At 42.9% G+C, this 21,419-nt stretch overlaps 1 protein-coding gene across 1 annotated transcript; it reads left to right on the top strand.

Annotated features, from left to right (window-relative positions):
• Window positions 1-8,789: 8,789 nt before the first annotated feature.
• Window positions 8,790-20,502, top strand: LOC115548968 (roundabout homolog 1-like). Its single transcript, XM_030363927.1, has 7 exons — window positions 8,790-8,794; window positions 9,426-9,999; window positions 16,621-16,714; window positions 17,427-17,723; window positions 17,809-17,960; window positions 19,546-19,699; window positions 20,268-20,502. Exons 1-7 carry the CDS (start codon window positions 8,790-8,792, stop codon window positions 20,474-20,476), a joined length of 1,485 nt encoding a protein of 494 aa, XP_030219787.1. The 3' UTR covers window positions 20,477-20,502.
• The last annotated feature ends 917 nt before the right edge of the window (window positions 20,503-21,419 follow it).

The following is a 21,419-nucleotide window of genomic DNA, read 5'->3' as shown; positions in this document are numbered from 1 at the left end:
TCCTCCCCCATTCTCCAGCCCTCCCCATTCACAAATCATGTCCAGAGCTTTGCAGCACAGTGATTTATATATTGCAGATAAAAGGATGGGATTTGGCTGTACTTTACAAAAAAATTCAACAAATGTTGTTGTGAGGGGACCGAACTTATGTTACATTTATTCTTTCAGGTTTGAGGAAGAAGATAGAGGAAAGGAGCAATTAAAGGGAACGAAATTCTTGCTGCATGGAGCAGGTCAGTGTTGGTTTGTAAAGTGCCAAGCTTTTCATTGTTTTGTAAGTTTCTAAATTACTAATTCTCTTTTCTTTCATAGGTCAATCATAAACCACCTGTGGTTTACCTGTGCAACAAGCAAGGGTGATACAGAGGTAAGGAATCAAAGGCTTTGTTCATCTGTTATTTAGAGACCAAAAATAGTATATACCGTATTTTCCGCACTATAAGGCGCACCGGAGTATAAGCCGCAGAATCGCAAAATGGGAAAAAAGGCGCGGCTTATAGTCCGAAAATTACGGGTAATTGTAGTCTTATAATTGTAAATAATACTTGTTTCATACAGATACTGAAATGCAGATGGCAGTCCATTCTACACCACGTGTGTAATGAGCATGAATGGACGGAGGATGATGGACAAACAAACCGGTGTGGACATCATCCTCTAACAGCCCAGGAGCAAAGCAAGCGCCAATGGATGAAGAGGGAGTCTTCAGCGTTTGAAAATCTCGACTCGCTGGTAAATGACAAAAGGCTTTTGAAAGACCTGGAACAGATGGCCCTGTTCAAACACACTGGTGAGTTTATAATAGTTCTCCTTATAAGCTTGAATACTTTACAAAATCACTCCGTAATGATCATGTTTTCATTCTCATATTCTTTTCCCTTTTTTATTTTATTGCATACAGGGCCGCTGGAGATCTTTCACAGTGCAATGCTCAAGTACCTCCCAAAAAGGCAGGGATTCTCTTTCCAGGGAATGAGAGAAAGGGGTCATCTTGCATGTTTGGAGCACAATGAAAACATTGTCAAAAGAAAGCAGGCCACAACCATGACAGGTGTGTAGTAAGAGTGGCTCAATGAAGAATCAAGAATATAATTTTCACAGCTTACACGGTTTGCAGATTTAGCTGAATAATTCAGGTATTTCATTTGAAAAAAGTACAGCATCTCAAATGTTGCCTTTATAGTCTTATCTATAATTATTTTTAATTTATTTTGCAGGACAACCACGCTTCAACCAAGTGTTTTGCAGGAGATCCAAGCAGTGGGTCGTGAAGCAGATTTTTATTCCACACACCACCCAGTTCATTGAGACACTTGTCACAAGTGTCATAACCAGAAGACGAAACCCAACGATTCTATATAAGGTTTCAACATCCTCACTTGCCCTGCCCCAGCCTGCGCTGCCACCTAACATTGCACCAGTGCCAAAACCACCAAAGGAGGCGGCAGTGGCTGAATTAAAAAGGCGCTTCTGAGAGGGACATCTGACCTATTTTATCTATTTAAACGTATCTTTTATAAAACATTTGTTTTCAATCTTATCTTTGTAAATATTGGATCATTTTCCTTTGTGAATAAATTCTTATTGTTTTTACTACCTAACCTTGGACTCCTGTATAAACCCATGTTCACCATAACAAACTTCACTGCAATAATTATTTAAATTTCTGTCATTACATTTTTTTCCATATGGTTAAAACTACAATTTGGTATAAATCACGAAGTTGCAAAGTAGGTAAGAAATATTGTGTTGCAAAAACACTGTCTTACCCTTAGCGTTACTGTGAGGGACCGGCGTGGTCGCCCCACGTATCTGGGATACGCGCAACTGGGTATCGCGAGTGTGGGCAAAAATGAGGGCAATGGACTGACGACTAAGAAAAGTGAAGTTTTAATCTCTCCAAACATTCACAAAAACAGAGCAACGTTCAAAAATGAAAAGGAAATGACTGCATCAGTCAGCAAACCAAACTAAGATAACATAAAATAGCATACCATAACATACGTTTCTCGTACTGGCCTCACTCCAAGCCAGCAACACCTTCAGCCCCAAACACCAAATGAAAAGGCCCTTAAATAGGGAAATGGTAATTGGACCAATCACGGCCATATGGGCCAGACCATTAGCTGGGGGAACATTTACCTAAAGCTAACATTACTATACTGCCCCCTACCGGGACGGAAGACTAACTTCCACCAGCCCAATCTAATATATATACACACACACACACACACACACACACACACACACACACACACACACACACACACACACACACACACACACACACACACACACACACTATAATAATAATAATAAAAACTCTAATGCGAGACAGTGAGAAGGGGGAGGATTTCACCTTCTCACATTTCCCACCACCTCTGGAGTTTCGCCAACAGGATGGCGAGACAAAAAGTCTGCCTCAGTATTCTGCCTTCCCGCTCGGTACTGCACCCTGAAACGCAATGGTTGCAGTGCCAAGAACCAGCGGGTGATGCGAGCATTCGAGTCCTTCATGCTACCCAGCCACTGTGAGGCGCGGTGATCCACAACGAAGGGGTCACGCCCCCTGTCTCCCCCTTAGCAGCCTCTTACACAATCACAGAAAGGCCGCTTTACCAAGGGGATCAGTGGCATGACCCATGTTCATCGCCACATAGATGCTGCGTGCTTTGCCGGCGAGGTAGGGTACTATAAAGACGGCCCAATCCTCTCTTGGCCAGCCAAAGCCATTGCTAACCTCACAAATGTCCTGAGGTACTGCTCAAATGTCGTCATCCTCTTCCAGCCTGGGAATGGCCGCCCTGGGCCAGGTCACAGGCGCTACTGGTGCAGTTGCTGGTCCAGGTGCTGGTGCATGTGCCAATGCCGGAGCTGGTGCTGGATCTGGTGCAGGTGAAGACCTCCGGTCAGCCTCGACATCCTCCTTGAGTTGGTTCAGCTGCATATGGACACTCCTCCAGTGCTGCTCCTGCTTGGACGCCTCCCGCTCCAAGATCCTACGCACCGCGGCAAGGTCAGACCCCTCAAGCGGGTATCCGCCGGATGCCTGGTCCTCTCCATGGCCGTCTTCCTCCTCGATCTGCAGTAGAACTCCTCGGGACAGCGTCTGCTCCATTCGTCGCCAGATTCGGCCTCGTCCTCGCTGTCCACCGAGTCCTCGTCTTCCCCCTCGTCTCTCCAGTTCCTCAGAAGCGTCGAAAAAAAAGATCCCACCACTGCCACCAAATGTGAGGGACCGGCGTGGTCGCCCCACGTATCTGGGATACGCGCAACTGGGTATCGCGAGTGTGGGCAAAAATGAGGGCAATGGACTGACGACTAAGAAAAGTGAAGTTTTAATCTCTCCAAACATTCACAAAAACAGAGCAACGTTCAAAAATGAAAAGGAAATGACTGCATCAGTCAGCAAACCAAACTAAGATAACATAAAATAGCATACCATAACATACGTTTCTCGTACTGGCCTCACTCCAAGCCAGCACCACCTTCAGCCCCAAACACCAAATGAAAAGGTCCTTAAATAGGGAAATGGTAATTGGACCAATCACGGCCATATGGGCCAGACCATTAGCTGGGGGAACATTTACCTAAAGCTAACATTACTATACTGCCCCCTACCGGGACGGAAGACTATCTTCCACCAGCCCAATCTAATATACACACACACACACACACACACACACACACACACACACTATAATAATAATAATAATAATAATAATAAAAACTCTAATGCGAGACAGTGAGAAGGGGGAGGATTTCACCTTCTCACAGTTACCCTAACCTTAACCCCAGTAACATTTCTTCATCATAAACTACAAGTTACGCAAATTGGCATACAAACATCCAGTCCAATGTGAAAGAAAAAAGCTAGCTTCATTAAGGAATCAAACCCCTTATCCCCGCGTTAATGAGCAGTTCTCTGACCACTAACCCATCAGGTCTTAGTACATGCGATTCAAGAGTTAACCACTTGACAATCTTTAAACTTCGGTTGCCTAGAATTTGTAAAGACAGTGATGTGTGTACATTGTGCGAGTATCCGTCACTCGCGATGTGTGTGCAGTCCAAAATGAAAGAAAAAACCTTGCATCACTAGGGAATCGAACCCCCAATAATCAGTTGGTCGTTGGTAACTGTAAACAAAGAGATCGCATTTTGTTTAGCTGCTAACTAACAAACGGGTTTATGCGTTCACTGAACAAAGATTATGGAAATAAAAGACCACTTTTCCATCAGAAAAATCATCAGAACCGTTATTACCAACCCATAGACACTAAAGCCAAAACGTTTCTCACATGCACACCCATCGCGAGTGACGGCTATGCGCACACATGCACACCCATAGCGAGTGACGTAGGACGTAAAGTCCCGCCCAGGTCGAAGTGGCGTCGATTTAGAGAGTCCCTAGACGGAGCATCGAATGCTACCGCCTACTGGCGCTGACGAGACGCGGGGCCGCCATCTTGGAGTGGTAATCCGCTCCACTCAGTATAATCCGTTTGGCTGGAGCAATGAACTGTCAGCGCATTTAATTAGTCATACCTCACTGAATACCACTGATTTTCATGCGTTTTTTTGTCATAAGTGTAGCTATGATAAAGGCCACATGGTTTGGCGTGTTTTATTATTCAATACCAATTATACCAATAGTACGGTAATGTTAAATCTTGCTTGTGAAAAGTAATCCCCCGATTCCTATTGTGGATGGTCCGCCGATTTGAGCAGGAACACGCTGAACAACTGCCCGGCATCCTGTTTCTGCTGCTGTTGCTGCTCCCGGTTGACCACTCCAAGATGGCGCCCGTATTTCTCGCATCCCAGCAGCCAATGCTCCGTCTATGCTATAAGATGTCTATGCCTACACCGTCTTGACCGAGAAAAGGCAGAAAGTGACTTTTTGGCGCTTGTGGATTGAAGACAACTCCCACCATGCGCAGCTTCGCTGGCTACTCCCGCTGATCTAGATCTCCGCCTATCAGACACCTCGCTGTTCCATCTACCAAGCTGATACCGCAAGACTGCTTGAAAATCATTTCACGCAACATTTTTAGTGAAGAGTATTAGTTGGTGAACTCAGTGAATTGTACTTTACTTAGTTTTATCAACAGCCTCTGTCAGGCGCGTCGTTAGACCTGGGCATTCGGGGCTATAGCCCCGGATCTTTTGGGATCAGCCCCGGATCTCTGCCGTAAAAAACAAAACAAAAACGTATGTATATATATATAATAATATATATAATAATAGCTGCTTTCATACACATAAGTCCTGGCTGCTCTTCTGAATATATGCTGCATCGTTGCAGCAACATTGAAGATGATCGCGTTGAGTTCTGCGGTCTGTCCTGCCACTGTGCTGTCCGCGTCAAACCAAAACAAACCTGAGTGACAGCGGCCGCACTTATCCCTCCTGCGAATTTACGTAATATCCCTCCCCTTGCAATGCCGGTGCTGGCACTGGCCGCGGGAGCAAGATGTTATTCAAATAAAAATGCATCAATCATTGTTTTATTCTTTCATTACACAATTTCTTCAATTCTTATAAATAAAAAAATAATATAAATAGGCCTACATAAATAAATCTAGCCAACTTGGTGTCGCTTAACAAATTCTTGTGTTGTGAAGGGAAAAACGGTCTGTCTAGTTACTGGACCAGATGAAATGAGACGGAGAGGTAATAAAGTCTGTCGGCACGAGGACCTTGGATTTATTAAGTAAAGTGGCAACGGTTATACAGAGTCATAAGCGTGAGAAATCGAATATGTCTAAGTCCCTAATCAGCGCTGATGGTTCGTCCGGAGCTTCGCCTCCGTGGAAGGTCTGCTTCAGAAGAAGGTGAAGAGTCTCAGTGTGATACAGTCTTATGCTGTATCTCCTCGTGATGAGGTGTGTGTGTTTGAGATGTGTGTGGTTCTGTGTGTTTTACTTGACCTTGGCTCCCAGGCACTAGTGTATGCATGTATATCTTCTTGTGTTCCTCCTCACGGGGGAGAGCTTCAGAGCATCTCCTGTTGTGGCCCTCCCGTTCTTGAGGATGACTGGTGCATTGTCTGAGTGTCTACCATCTGCCGGGAGGAGAAATGGGGCCCTGGCTCCGGCCCTGACCTGACTATATTCTCATGTATGTGTTATGTGTTAAAAGTTGACTATATTATAAGGTGACTGCCATGTGATGTGCTCATTAAGCTAGGGTAGGAGTTAGCTATATTTATAATGTACATGTGATGTACTCAGCAGGTTATTTTGCCCAACAGTTGCTATGGCAACACCCTGGCGCCCGCCACTTCTCAGAGGTCTTCTCAGGTCAAGTACAGTTATAAATTATCGTTGATAAGAGATGGATATAAGAAAATTCTTTGGGAAGAAAAGGGCAGAGCAAGAACAAGCGGTGGAGAGTGTGGCATCATCTCCCGCAACCCCTGATGAGAACACTTCGATCAGCTCAGGTTTGTGAAAAGCAGCCAGTCGATAGCTTAATTTTGATTGATTAATGCTGGTCTGGTGTTACTACCTAGTAGCTAGCATAGTAGCGGCGCCTGTCTTGTCTCTCTAGTGGTCGTTCATTCTAAAACACTACAATCTTTTGAGAAGCAAATGGTTGCAGCCTCTATAGGCTTACTGTGGCGCTGATGTGAGTACTGTATGCATGCAATACTACTACTCATAGTAATAATCGGAGAGGGTTGAGAAACAGTGGGTTGACAATCCATTCTAGCTTGGTACCTCATTTTGAAAATCCCCAAAAAATAAACTACACATAGTAGTTCTTTCAATTTTTTATAAATTGCTTTGGAGGTTTTCAATCTAACATCCCACTGGTTTGATTTTACCTAAGAGAAAAATGTTTATTTTTTAAAGCATCCACAGCAGCCTTAATAATGAGATTATGAGACAATGAGAATGAAGCGGCAACAGTGTGACTATGCAGAGTGAGAGAGATGGCTTCAATGGATGACCAGGGATTGGTGGTGGCGTTACCCAGGAAGGGCGGCTGTAGTTAACTGCAAGCAACAGAACATGAATAGTGAAGTGGAGGAAGGAGTCGAAATGAGACTTCATTAACAGATTCATGTACAGCTCAGATTTATATGGAGATAAGCTTCTTACACAACTTGCATACAGCATAAGCAAGTAACAGAAACAGTCTGTGAAGATAATTTTTTCCTTATTTAAATTAAGCTTCAGTGATCTAAAGCAACACAACGTATTGTAACATTCACAACCACATTCATTGTATCATTCAACACACGCCTGCTTGAGATCAAGAGGCAGAGTTTTAAGAATCAGAAAGAAGAAAAAGAAAGACCTGCACACATTCTTAAATTTCCCACAAATCCTAACATTTCAATCACTTAGGATCTTCCTTAAAATCACAGAGCAAAGGAGATCCTGATGGAAATGTTGTGAAATTAAGATTTGTGGGAGGTTTTTAGAATGTGTGCAGGTCTTTCTTTTGTTTCCCTCTGATTAGTTTTCTTTACCAGGCAAGCACCTGGGTGTGTGCATCTTGCACTTAACTGTATGGATGAATTAGGCAGAAACACGATGATTGGAAGGCCAAATTGAATTATCCGGCAAAGTGTCCATCTATCTAGAGCACATTACATGTACATTTTCACCTTTGTACGTTTTCACTTACGGGGAGTGTCGTCCTCAAGCGGCCATCAGTGTCATATTGACCTTCATGGTTCAAAGACGAGGCACCTGGTTAGAAAGACAAGAGAACAACATGCACTGATCACTGAGCACTGGTCGTCTAATTTAAAATACTCATTCATTGCACAGACACTTACCATTGACTGTCTTGGTCCAAAAATCCTGTTTGTTGGACCTGTCGTCATTTTTCTTGTTCTCACATGGTCACCTCCGACATCCTCACCAAAATGTGTATTTTGCACAGCTAGTGGTGCATATTTTCTGGGTCAAAAGGTTACCTGACATGGCTCCTCTACCTTTAGAAGTGCTACTTTCACAGCATAGACTGTCCGAGTGTCAGCTTCTAAAACAAGAAAATGAAGGTGATTAGATTAGACATAGAATAAAAAATATTTAAGAAAGTTTAATAGTATATAAATGGAGGAGAGGTGCTTACTTTTGTTGCATCATGGATGAGCCAGAGAGGAGAGATGAGGGAAGGACAGGAGAGGGCACATTAGGAAGTCCAGACACAGGTCCGAAGCAGGTGAAAGACATCAACTTCATGCATCTACCTATTTTGGACTCCAGAAGAGGTCGTTCCAAAAGATCTGGTACGAATCATTCAAATGGCTTGAATATTCTGTAGCCAAAAATGCTGCCTTCTGTTTTTGCTGTCGGGTGTTCAGCAAACCGGAGAAGAGGGCAAATAAAGATGGCCTGGCCAACACTGGCTATTGTAATTGGAAGAGGGCTCTTGATGCTTTTAGGGAACATGAGCAGACGGCTCTGCACAAGGCTTCCATGATGGCCTGGATAGGTTACAAGGCAACCAAGGTTCATGGGGATGTGACCGAGCAAATAGTTGCTGCTAGTGCAGCGGAGATCACAGAAAGAAGAATATATCTCCATCGTGTTGTTTCTGTGATGCTCTTCTTGGCCAAGCAAGGCATTGCATTCAGGGGGCACTGCGAGGGTGAGGGCAGCTCCAACCAAGGAAACTTCCTTTAATGCGTTCAGCTGTTGTCCAAATTTGATCCCTTCCTCCAACAGTATAGTGCTCCTGCTAATGCCACCTACAGTATCTTTCACCTTCCTCCCAAAATTACTTTATTAAGTGTTACTCGTCACTGCTCGCATCAAGGATAAGGGATGAGGTGAGGGAAGCTAAAATGTTCTCCATCATGGCTGATGAGGCCAAGGATGGAAACACTGAGCAGCTTGCTGTTTGTGTCCGTTACGTCTTTCAGGAATGCATAAGGGAGCGATTCCTTTGTTTGAGAAGACTGGGAGGGTATGACGCGGAAAGCATAACAAATGCCCTTGAGGAGGTCCTGGGATCACATGGCAGCGACGGTCTCAAAGTTGTGGCCCAGTCATATGATGGCGCAGCGGTGATGAGCGGGTCAGTGCGAGGCGTGCAAACTCGTTTCCGTGAAAAACATCCTGAGGCCATCTACGTGCACTGCTATGCACATGAACTTGGTGAACTTGGTGCTCTGTCATACTTGCAAGGCTATTCCGGAAGCAAGCTTTTTTTTTGACATGCTGGAAAGCCTGTATTCCTGTTTCAGCACCTCGATCATAAGCCATGATCAGTTGGTGGCTGTGCAGAAAGAGCTGAACATTGAGCGCCCTTTTGAGGAATTTCCCTGCAGTAATTACGAGTCTGCAGATGCTGAATACACCGATAGCAGTGGGGCTTCTCTGTAAATTGTCCAAAAGGACAACGGTATATATACTGGTGGTTTTCCAAAGGCTTTTGGGTATCACGGAGGGTTTCCACAGGTTCCTGCAGGGGACATCCATTGACCTGGCAAGGGCAGTCCAATTCAAGAGTGCCATCCACGACACCTTGGTCAGTCAAAGAACTGAACAGGTGGCTGAGGAACTCTATGAGGTCACAAAGCAGCTCTGCTCTGACCACAACCTTCCCGAGCCCTCTCCTGCTCCAAGGAGAAAGCAGAGGAGAATGGATGATTTTGTTGTGGAGGCGTCTACTGGGTCGGGCTCTGACCTGCTTAACGACTCAGAGTGTCTGAAGCAGGGGCTTTTCTTCCCGTGCATTGATCGGATGATCAATGAACTGGGCCACCGGTTTTCCACTGTTGCGGGAGAGCTAATGGATGGAATCCAGGCATGCCACCCAGCCTCCAAATCCTTCCTCGGTTTGCATTCACTGAAGAAACTGGCTACACACTACCACATACAGCTGGTCCCAGAAGAGGTCTTGGTGGCAAAGAGCTTCCTGAGCAGGAAGGATCCAGATTCCATCCCGGACATCCTCAGTGTCTTCAAGCTCCTGGACTCTATGATGTACCCGTCAATGAGGGCCATCTTGCAGGTGGCACTGACTATCCCTGTCAGCAGTTGCAGCTGTGAGCGGTCCTTTAGTGCTCTACGCCGACTTCATACGTGGCTTAGGTCAACTATGGGCCAGGAGAGGCTCAACGAATTGGCAGTACTGTCAATAGGAAGAGTGTTGGTTGGAGATATCAATGAGGATGAGGTCATTGATGAATTTGCAAGGCTCAAATCAAGACGGCACACACTGATTCTCCCTCCTACAGCTAAATAGTGGTAAAATGAAATGTTATTTGTTTGTTAAGTTGTAGGGGCAATGATAAAGCAGTTTGTTAATGCTACACTTTTGTATACATTATTTTTATATATTATGTTCGCATTTCCTAATGCTCCACTAGCTCGTTCTTTTTTCTTACCCTGCAATGGTTCAATAAACTGTTGTTTATTGTTCAATCTAATGTTTAAATGCAAATTGGAGAACCGTTTCTGCTAAGCACTTTGCCATCAATGTGCAAGTTTTAAATAAATGCATATGGAGTTGGCAATCCCATGGTGCCTGTTTTTACTTTCTGGTGACTATTCCACAGTTACAAGTCTAGTAGCACATGTCTTTACAAAACATTTCAGATTTAAATTGAAGGAATACAGGTCACACAGCTACCAATTTATTTCAATATTCAATCCACACATTTAAATAGATGGAATATGTACATTTAGCCTCTCTTCATTTGGTAGCTCTCCAGACATTTAGCCTAATGCTATCACCATTCTCTGGTTTCACGCAAGTGTTTACCTCCTGGTTACAGGTCGCGCGATAGCGCATATCATTTCATGCAAGCGAGTGTTTACTTCCTGGTTACAGGTCGCGCGATAGCACATCATCTCATGCAAGCGAGTGTTTACTTCCTGGTTACAGGTCGCGCAATAGCACATATCATCTCATGCGATCTTAAAGGTCCCATGACATGCTATTTTATGTATTCTTTAATATAGGTATTAGTGGACAACTAACACAGTATTCAAAGACGTTCCCGAAATTCAGCCGTGGTGCAGAGTTACAGCCACTCCGAGCCAGTCGCACATTGAGCTTCCCCCAAATGCGCTGTTTTGGTGTCTGTAGCTATAATGCAAATGAGGAGGAGCGAGGCGGGTCAAGGAGGAGGGTGGGGGTGTGGCCCTGAGCAGCTTGCAGCCACGGTACCATGCGCTCTGTTTACAGTGGATGTATTGCAATGGCGAGGCGCACGCAGCCTTTAGCCGTGTTCTGTAAATATTCCAGAACACACGGGAGTCCTGGTGCTCTATACCTAAATATTATCATATAGCCTACATAGATATCTATATCATATAATATATATTATCACTGCCAAAAGCTGTGTGAGCCGATATTATGAATCTCAAACGACCGCGTTAGGTTCTCCGACGGTCCTGGCTCTTCCACGTCCATATCAATGTGAAGTAGACTGAACCCAGAAGCGAATTGAGCGACCAAATCGCCGGAAGTCATTCACTTTCTATGGGCAAGAGCGACCAAAGCGACCAACGCTACCAGCGGCCAAAGTTGAGCGACCAGAGCGTCCAAAAAAAGTTGAAAACTGTTGAACTTTATGCAAATTACTATGACGCGTTTCAGCGGCAAAACATTGACAGCCAATCGGAATGTAGACGCTCTTCGCTTGCGTGGATCCCAGGGAACACCGGCAGGCACTTTGGTTCCTACATACCTTTATTCACTCACTGTACAAAATGTCGGCTGAATTATTAATCGCGGCTGTAACTGGGCACCCGGTGTTGTACGACCCAACCCTTTTTCACTTCAGAGATCGCAACGCCAAGGCTCTGGCGTCACGCGTGGTTGGTTGGTCTGGTGAGTGAGTCAATGAAACGTTTGAGATTATTGTAAAATAGGCGCCATACATGCCAGCTAACCGAGATCCTAGCATACTAATCTTCCTTGCTCAGAACGGGTCGATATCGTTTTCAAATATCGAAAATACATACATACATACATACGTTGTGCAAAGGTATAATACGTTGGGCAAAGGAATAATGCACGCGTAATAATGCAAATTAATAATGACCAATAATGACCAAACCAATTTCTAACCAACCAATTGCGTGTAGCATGCTTTAAACAAAACAAAAAAAGTTTTTGAAATCGTCACATAAACAAACTAATCGACAAGACGAGGGATAAATGACAAGGGATATATCTCTTGTCTTTTATCCCTCTATTCCCCACTATTCACGGAGCCTGAGGTGAATAATTGTTAATTAAATAGTCTAGATAGATAGATAGCCTAGTCAAGTCTTTATTGATACCAAACGACACAAATCGTCGGGAATTCATTTAGGTGATTCGGCTCACACAGGACAGTAGCCTACAAGACCACACAGAACAAGTCTGACTGGACATACACAATACCTCATATTAAAACTAGACACGCGTTGATAGATAGATAGCCAGATAGGCCTAGATAGATAGATATGTTCCATTATTTGCCTTGTGGAGCCAGCCAGTCCTGTGCACGTATGCAAATTAGCCATGTGCGCCAATGTCTATTTGTTTTGAGTGCGACGAATGAGTGCAGATCATGATTTGCAGATGCAGATCAGTGAAACATATTTTAACGAGCCTACATGACCACGCAACGTTTTTTTGTTCTCGGTTGCAATTACATTTTAGGAGTTTTTTTATATATATATATTGGAGGGGAATCACTGTCCTACTTGCTGTCGAAGCACTTTATCCAACAAGCAAAACTGTCTCTGCAATATGGCCAAAGTGTTTGGGAGTTCAGTTCACTCTTTGATATGGCCGTCTGTACTAAAAGCATACGGCTCCTTTAAATGCGTCTGCAAAATTGAATTGTACGTCATGAGCGACTTGAGCGACCAAAGCGAACAGAAATATTGGCAGCGAAACTTTACGAGCGACCAAAGCGTGCTTCTGGTGTGGACCTACGGTAACTTCCTATATACTTCCACGCAAAAATCATCATATCGCGTCATCTTAAACAGGAAGTATCGGAGATGGATACGGATCTCCCTAGTCTCTCCAGAAAATAAGGGAATGATGCACGGCCATTCAAAAATATGAGTGGGTTTCTAACGATACAAAGCTTAATGGAAATGGGTGACGTTTCCCTTTAAAGATGCTTCCTTCTGTGGCTGGAGTAGTTATTGCAGCTTGTATGTTGGGTCTTGCTCCCCTTGTGGCTATGTATAGTAGTTACAGCTTATGCATTCGATCCTGCTCCCATGTGGCTATGTGGGAGTAATGCAGCTTATGTGCTTAAAATACGTAACAATCCCTCCTTGGTCATCTCAGATGACCATTCTAAGCAACAATATATTAAATATTAAGCTGAATTATGTCACAGCAACCAAAAACATTTCCAGAAGCCCTGGAATTGTATTATTTCCATATAGTCCACAATCATGCATCAACATTTAATTATTTTTTTTAATATATATTTGCAACATGTGCTTACAAATTATAATTACATGTCTCCAATCTTAAAACACCACTTTCAGAAACTCATTCAAAAACATGCACTGTGAGAAATGTAAAATAACAAGAATATATGAGAATGTTGGAACCATCCACATCAATATCTTTAAGACATGTACAGCTTTGCAAAACCATGTGAAGGCGATGCATACAGGCCACTTGCAACCATATTTTAAATATTTTCTTGTCTATTACTCACGACATAGGTTTAAAAACGATTCATTGATCCCATTTCAGAACACTGCTTTCAGTAACTCATTTAAACATAGCCTATTTGCATTGGGAGGAAATGCCCAAAACAGAATAAAGTGCAAAAGAAATCTGTAGTAGTGACTATGCTGCTGCATTGTGCGTAAAAATGTTAAATTGTCAAGAATATATTTTTTAATATACATAAGTGTGCCACAGATTATGTTGCCACGTGCCTGTGTTGGCACGTGTGCCTAGGGTTGCCGACCCCTGGTCTACATTAAGTGTTTGAACAGCACTTAAGCCCAGTGTATCTGCAGTCCATTAAGACCTAGTGAGCAATAGATTGGTGTTACAGGATGTTAACCTTCAGGTCAATTAAACACATCAGCAGGCTTCAATTGACCCAAATAACCCTTCTAATGAGAAGCCATTATTTAACACAAACCTACAGTTGTACAGTTTATAAAAAAGATGTCCCGACCAGGTCAATTTAGGGAAAGACCCGCGAAGTGGACTATTAGGGAAAGACCGACGAAGTGGACTATTAGGTTGTTTTGCTGGTTCATCAGGTTGAATAATTACGTATATATATATATATATATATATATATATATATATATATATATATATATATATATTTATTTGACAGACACCCGTACAGACAGACACCCATATCCCTCCACACACATTAATCTTAATTCCTTCATTCCAATTAAACATTTGCACATCAATTGACAACACGTCCATCTAGACGCCCCAGCAACCTCCTCATCTTATGTTATGTCCCTCCAGTGGATCACATAGAAGAGACCATTTCCACTTCTCTATTCATTAGATGCTAATGACCGCTGTGTGTGTACGAGTACTGTATGTCCTTGTCACTGCGTGTGTGTGTGTGTATGTGTGTATGTGTGTATGTTTGTGTGTGTGTGTGTGTGTGTGTGTGTGTGTGTGCCCGTGTGTTTGTGCGTGTTTATTTGTGTGCTTATTCATGCATGTGGGTGTCTGTTCCAGTGTGTGTGAGCATCGACCGCCTGTTTTCCAAACACAGCTGAAAGCTAAGCATATGCATCAGGACAACAAAGATTGGGCACACACACACAGACACACACAGACACACACACACACACACACACACACACACACACACACACACACACACACACACACACACACACACACACACACACACACACACACACACACACACACACACACACACACACATAGGGAGCAGGCAGATTGCAGTTGAGTAGAGGGGAGAGATGTTCTCCCAAAACTCTGGAAGCGGTCGCAGTAAGTACTTTACTCTCCACAATGTACGAGTTATCTCCAAGCTAGGAATAATAAAGAGTCAGATATTACTGTAAAGAGGAGTTTTGAATTATATCATTTTGGCAACAGCGAATGTCTATACTTTTTTTTATAGTTTTTTGAAGATAATATTTGCATTGTTATATTATAATAATAATTATTGAACTGTTGCGTGTAATACCATTGTGTTAGATTGTAATAGCAATATAATGTACGTGCATGTGCTTTGAGTGTGTGTGGTTGTGTGTCTTTGTGTGGGTGGTAGTAAACCTAAATTCATCTACTTGAGCTGATTTTATAGGTTGTGAACTGCTTAAGGAGAAAACTGTTCTTTCTGGTTCATTTTGGTAGGTTGAAAGCTTGAATATTACATAATATGCCGTCATTGTGAATATTTTAGATATTAAAATGACATGCTAAAAAGTGTAACTTGAATATAGTGAGGCTCAAGCATTTTGTCCCCATGCCCGGCCATTAGTCATCACCCAAAAATAAATGACGTGTTCCCAGGACCGCACAATTTAATCTGTGGAGAAATGTCTACATGTGGCTAATAGTGTTACCTTTACAACTTTTAACTTTTTTTATCTACTATTACTAATACTACAACTAGCCTACTACTACAACTACTGTTGATATTGCTAATATCCCTCATATTAAGAGTAGTAGTAGTGGTAGTAGCAGTTGTAGTATGCATACCTTTCTGTTATCTTTTCAACTTTTAACTAACAATTACTAATATTACTATTACTAATACTGTCAATAATATCACTAATATTAACAATACAACTACCACAAGGATAACTATAGTTTATGAATTGGCACATGTCTTATATTAAATATATGGAATGTGTATAATGAATTCATACAGCCAGTGTTACCTGTGCTTAACGGTCCACTACCACTTGGTAGCTTGATCTATCTATCCTATCTTTGTGTGCACACTCCCATTGCTGATGTCACTAGAGGGTATATTGTGGAATGGCTTGTTTTGGCTAATCAACATCACACATGGTGTTGAAATAGGGGACCTCTAGGATATATAACCAGGGGACAGGTCTCTGACACAGTCTCTCCTGGATACCCTGCTTGAATTCAGGGTTCATCTGCGCAAACAATGGGTAACTTATGGACAAAGAGCCATGGCTCCTTACATGGCTGTGTTGAGGATCATGAAAGCCTCCATACGATCAGACGCTATCTGGGCCCTCGGCAGCCAGATAACTGATCCCAGTACAAAGCTGGGTCGGCTGAGTCTTTTCATGTCACTTTCATTCATTGAGTGGAGGACAGCTTCAGCGCTACAAAGTGCCCAGCTCCATTGATAGACTTAAGAGGACAATGCTGAGCTGCGATGGCTAGGACACCGCAGACCCCCCAGCCTTAAGAGAAGCCATGGGTAGGGAGAGAGGAGTGATGAAGAGGCAGGGGGTTGAATTTCAGACACTAAGACAAACGAAGATCACAGGTAGTTAAAGCAGGGGTGTGTTCACCTCACAGCACAACACAACCAAAGGTATATCTTTTCTCGATACATGAGAAAGAGATGCACCTTTGTGTTTGCATGTGATAACAACCCGACACTCGAAGCTTTCCGACCAGTAAAGTACCCTCCCTCCCCAGATGCTCCAGGCTGTTCCCATGGATGAGGCCCCCTAGGAGCTCCACTGTAAGATGCATGGCCCGGCCCACGTCCCCCTGTGGGTGCTCAGCGGTCTACTCAACCTCTGGCCCCTGGTCCGCTCTCAGCTAGGTGAGTCCCCCCTGAACTAGGTGGTCCAGGCTGCAGGTCCATGAGGGGGGGACGCAGTCGGTGACAACTTGAGTTGTTGGTCGAAGTTGTCTTCATTAAAATACAACAACGGAATGCATGCTTTTATTTGAAACACTAAAGTGTTTAGGGTCTTGTTGAATGCACCTCTTAACATTTTGTGATTAAAATCAACCCATGTAGCTCCAAAGTGAAAGTTGCCATGCAATATAAAGAAAGATGATTGTAATTTATCTGTATACTTAAACATTAAAAAATGTACTCCTGCTTGCTGAATAGTGTTTGCATGTTGTTGTTTGTAGTTTGTTGTGATGTTGTTGTCACTTGTGTACTACGCATGGCAGATGCTTTATTGACTATGTTGTTTCATCTGTGAATCCTGCGCTGCATGCTAATTTCTACACCTCATGTATAATGGGACCAATAGCTTGATGGTGGTTACCTAGCAACATGAGGCTTCATGTAGAGGTGTGATTGATGTTCGTGCTACCGAATTTTGGGCCACATGATGTTACGTAAAAATAACCATCTGCATTTCAACTGGATGGGCTGTGGTTGGAGTGAATTGTATATACGTATACATTAGTTTAATGCATCAGTATATATTCCACTAATGCATTTCAAAATATTTGTAAAAATATTTATTAACGATTACAATGATTTTTTTGTATTTTTTTGTCTACCCTTTATGCAGTGTTTTCCACCAAACCACAGCATGCTGTGGGTTTACTGGGAGCGCCCCTCACCTTGGACTGTGTAGTGTATGAACTTGGCCAGCAGAGAGCGCTGTTGGTGCTGTGGGAGAAATCCGACGACGGAGCGAAGAGTGCCCTGGTGCCCGCTGCCTCCGACCCCGGAGGAGGAGCAATTCAGCTCCTCAACGGATCCCTGTTCTTCCCCCTGCTGAGAAAGAGTTACCTGGGGAACTATGTGTGCAGTGCCGCTGCCGGAGCCCATCGCATTAATGCCACTGTACGAGTGGAAATGGCCGGTCTGTCATTTTGCCATAAAGGGAGAAAGTCTTATAATCGATTGTTTAAATGTTTTTTCGAGCTAAATTAGATGTCTTATTTCAGGTCTGGGTAGAGTGTTCTACAGCCCCAGGAACCAGACAGTCAGGGAAGGAGAGGCGGTGTTCCTCCAGTGTGTGTCGGGGGAAAGCTCGCCGGCCGCATTCATCTCCTGGTTGAAAGATGGGGAGTTGGTCAAAAGAGGCAAACAGATTCAAGTTAGTTGTCTAGACCCGGTGTTTGTGTGTGTGTGTGTATTTTCGCTCGTTTCCGTTGCACAATCAATTAACTTAAATACAGGTTAAAAACATAATGTTTTTTGCATCATACACAAAATGTATAATATTTTTATTGTTGTTATTGTTAATGGCTAGTAATTTATATTTATTAGCCGACATTAATCACCCGACATGGGGAAATATTTGTTGTTTGCTTTTCAAGGTGACAACAACAGATATTATATAATATCTAATATTTATTATTATTAGTGCTGTCAAGCGCTTAAAATATTTAATCGCGATTAATCGCATTAATGCCATAGCTAACTCACGATTAATTTTTTTCTATGCTAAATATCCCTTGATTTCTTTGTCCCATTGATTTTTCTCATTTTAATGCTCTTATCAACATGGAGAAGTGCATCGGCTTGCCCTGTGCAAACATTGGCATATACTGATCAAAACAAAAGCCTTTAGTGCAATTAAACGATGAACATACAAACATACTGCCTTTAACATAGCAGTCAGGCTATTGCTTCTTTGTTTTGAGCCAAAGAAAAAAATAAATTAAAATAAATTAAATAAATAAATAAGTTATTGCGTTAATCGCGCAATAAAAAATTTAACGCGTTAAAATTGGTTTGCGTTAACGCCGTCAATAACGAGTTTAACTGACAGCACTAATTATTATATTATTATATATTTTCCTCCATGCCTGGGGTTTTGCTTTGGCCACACCCTTTACTTTAGTGGATCAATCAGATGAACATTGAAGGCCTATGGTGACACAGACATGGTGAAGGGTTGGGCAACCCCTGCTTTATTGTTAACACAGAGAACGTTTCATAGCTACTGGAGTAATGTGCAGCGGGTCTATTTATTTTGCCTCACAGTGGCCTTTTTCTTGTAGATAGTTGTATTTGTCTTGCGTACACACACACACACACACACACACACACACACACACACACACACACACACACACACACACACACACACACACACACACACACACACACACACACACACACACACACACCGTTTTAGTGAGATACAATGTCTTCTTTCTATATTGTAAGACAAAATTCATATTTCAACATCCCATAAGCCATGTCCCACCAAAATACTCTTGGACGTTGGACCTTGATAAGCATTGTGCCAGACTATCCTGCACCCACCACGCACACATGATAAGGGGTCCTTGTTTAACTTTTACTTGATTCAGTAAAAGCTGAAGGCCACGTGGCACACTACTATACAGGTCAAGTCTGTCATTGTATTTGTATAGCCTGTGACCTTTAATCTCTAGGACCAAATCCTGAGAAGGAACACAGAAGAGGGATAGTTTGGACAGCAATAGGTAACATAACATAATTATTGCTATAATACACAACAAGCACAGTTTGAGAGAAAGGATGAGGCTGGTAGCGTCATGTCGGATGGCCATGTGTCTAGGCAATCACCTCTCAGCTAGGGGCCCTAAAGGCTGTCCAATGCACTAAGACAAATGCCCAGAGGAGGCCTTCACATGATGATGATGATGATGATTATGACGAGTCAACGATGTCCTCCTGGGTCTGTTCAGGGTCAGTACGGAGGTGGACACCAGAAAAAGACTTCCGGCACCCTTCATCTCCCCAACGTCACTCGAGACGATGGGGGTGTTTATGACTGCGTCACTTCCAACCCTCTCCTCAACGTTACCCGGTGCAGCGTGGCGGCGACTCTCACGGTGCTCGGTGAGTCAGCCGGGGTCGCCTCACTTGTTTATTCTGTAATCTGTTTTTTTATCTTCATTTGCTGGACGTATGCTCGTAGGATGGGTGGCACACAGGGCATGTCAGCTTCACACCAGTGTGTCTGTACTGACTCATCCTGTCCCTGAGGTCGTCACACTAATAAGCAGGTTGAAGGGTTTTGCAGGTTCAAGATTCAGCATGTTTTTATTTTCCTAATGCAACTTAGTACAGTGGAATAATTTTTTTCATGCATGCCAAAAAAACTGAGAATATATGAAATACAAAAAAGAATACAACATCTAAAATGTAACTGGACTAAATATTAATGTGTGCTTTTGTAGCTGTTGCACAAAACTTCTAGTAAATTTGGAAAACTTTGCAAAAAGATGAGAGGTTATGGCAGCTGTACCACCAATATTTGAATGATTCCTATTATTACATTTAATCTGAAGAACATATATGAAAGACTCCCTCTTTTGGCCATCGATCAGTGACAGATCAGTGGACCTGCCCAGATACCCATGGGCAATGTGCGCTCACCTGGGGCCTGTTTACCATTCCCTCCAAGGTGCACCTACAGGACTGCAGATTACCCAGGGTCCCACCTCCATCACCGTCGCCAAGGGAACAGAGGCTGTGATGCGTTGCATTGTGAAAGGGTATCCAGTTCCCATGGTGCAATGGTTCAAAGATGACTGTCTCCTGACCAATCACACAGCCTCGCTGCGCTGGCAGGACAATGGCCAGCTGCTCACATTCAGGTCACACACGTTGTAGACACTAAACTGTTTGTTATGACTGGGCTCTTCTATTCCCATCTTTTGCTGTTTGACATGATGTTTGATGATGTCCATACAACAAACGAATACAGATAACTACGAAGCAAGCAGCAACTATGTCTTCGAGCCAGGTTATCCTGATATCTTTTTTAAATTTATTGTGTTAGCAATGAAACTAAAAACTAAATAGGTTTCCACTTAACTAAATATTACTTTAGACGTCGTGGCCTCTCAAGAAATTTTCCCGCCATTGATCAGCACAGACCAGATTCAATAGGAGGGATCCCTGGGTCGATGGACGGATTGCATTTATTTAAAAGACTAAGTATATAAAATATATTTGAACATTTGATCACAAGGGGAACCGTGCAGCGAAAGGGGTAGTTTCTTAGAATGAGCTTTAAAGAAACTACACTTCAACAGTTGATCTTAATGATACTTATATCAGGTGGATCAGGTAAAGCAGATAAAGGGCCAACATGACAAATACGACAAATACGTTTTTATGGTAGTAGAAGAGTTGAGCTCAGGAAAACTATTTAAAGCTATGTTCAGTAAATTCCATTATGTTAGTTTTAGTTTAAGATGTGGCTTGTGAACTGTCAATAGGCAGGGTCTTTAGAACTGTCTCAGATAGTCAATGAAGATTATGTTTATACAACGTAATGCTTGCATGTTTTAACGGCAGGTTGAGTTATACGGTGTGTTTGTAGGAGCTTTAAGGAGGAGCTGGAGGTGAAACCACATATTCCTTCCTATTGCAAGCTTTACACCATTTTTCATTACTTCTTCACAATCTTATATTCCTTGAAATATATTTATATCGGTCCTCACAGCATCACCCTTCTACTACTACAGAGTTCAAGTTGTTTCATAAGGAAAACTATAACTGGTCTCTCTCATTGGTCTCTCTCTCTCTCTCTCTGTGTTGGAATGTTTGT

This window comes from Gadus morhua, chromosome 8 (assembly GCF_902167405.1).
Source record: "Gadus morhua chromosome 8, gadMor3.0, whole genome shotgun sequence".
NCBI lineage: Eukaryota > Metazoa > Chordata > Actinopteri > Gadiformes > Gadidae > Gadus > Gadus morhua.
This window is presented reverse-complemented; position numbering and strand designations above follow the sequence as displayed.

Excerpts from the sequence above, each read along its gene's own strand:
- LOC115548968 (XM_030363927.1), top strand. Across the intron at positions 10,000-16,620 it reads AGGTGGCACTGACTATCCCT|GAGCTCCACTGTAAGATGCA; the intron begins GTCAGCAGTTGC and ends GAGGCCCCCTAG. Across the intron at positions 16,715-17,426 it reads CCTGGTCCGCTCTCAGCTAG|TGTTTTCCACCAAACCACAG; the intron begins GTGAGTCCCCCC and ends CCCTTTATGCAG.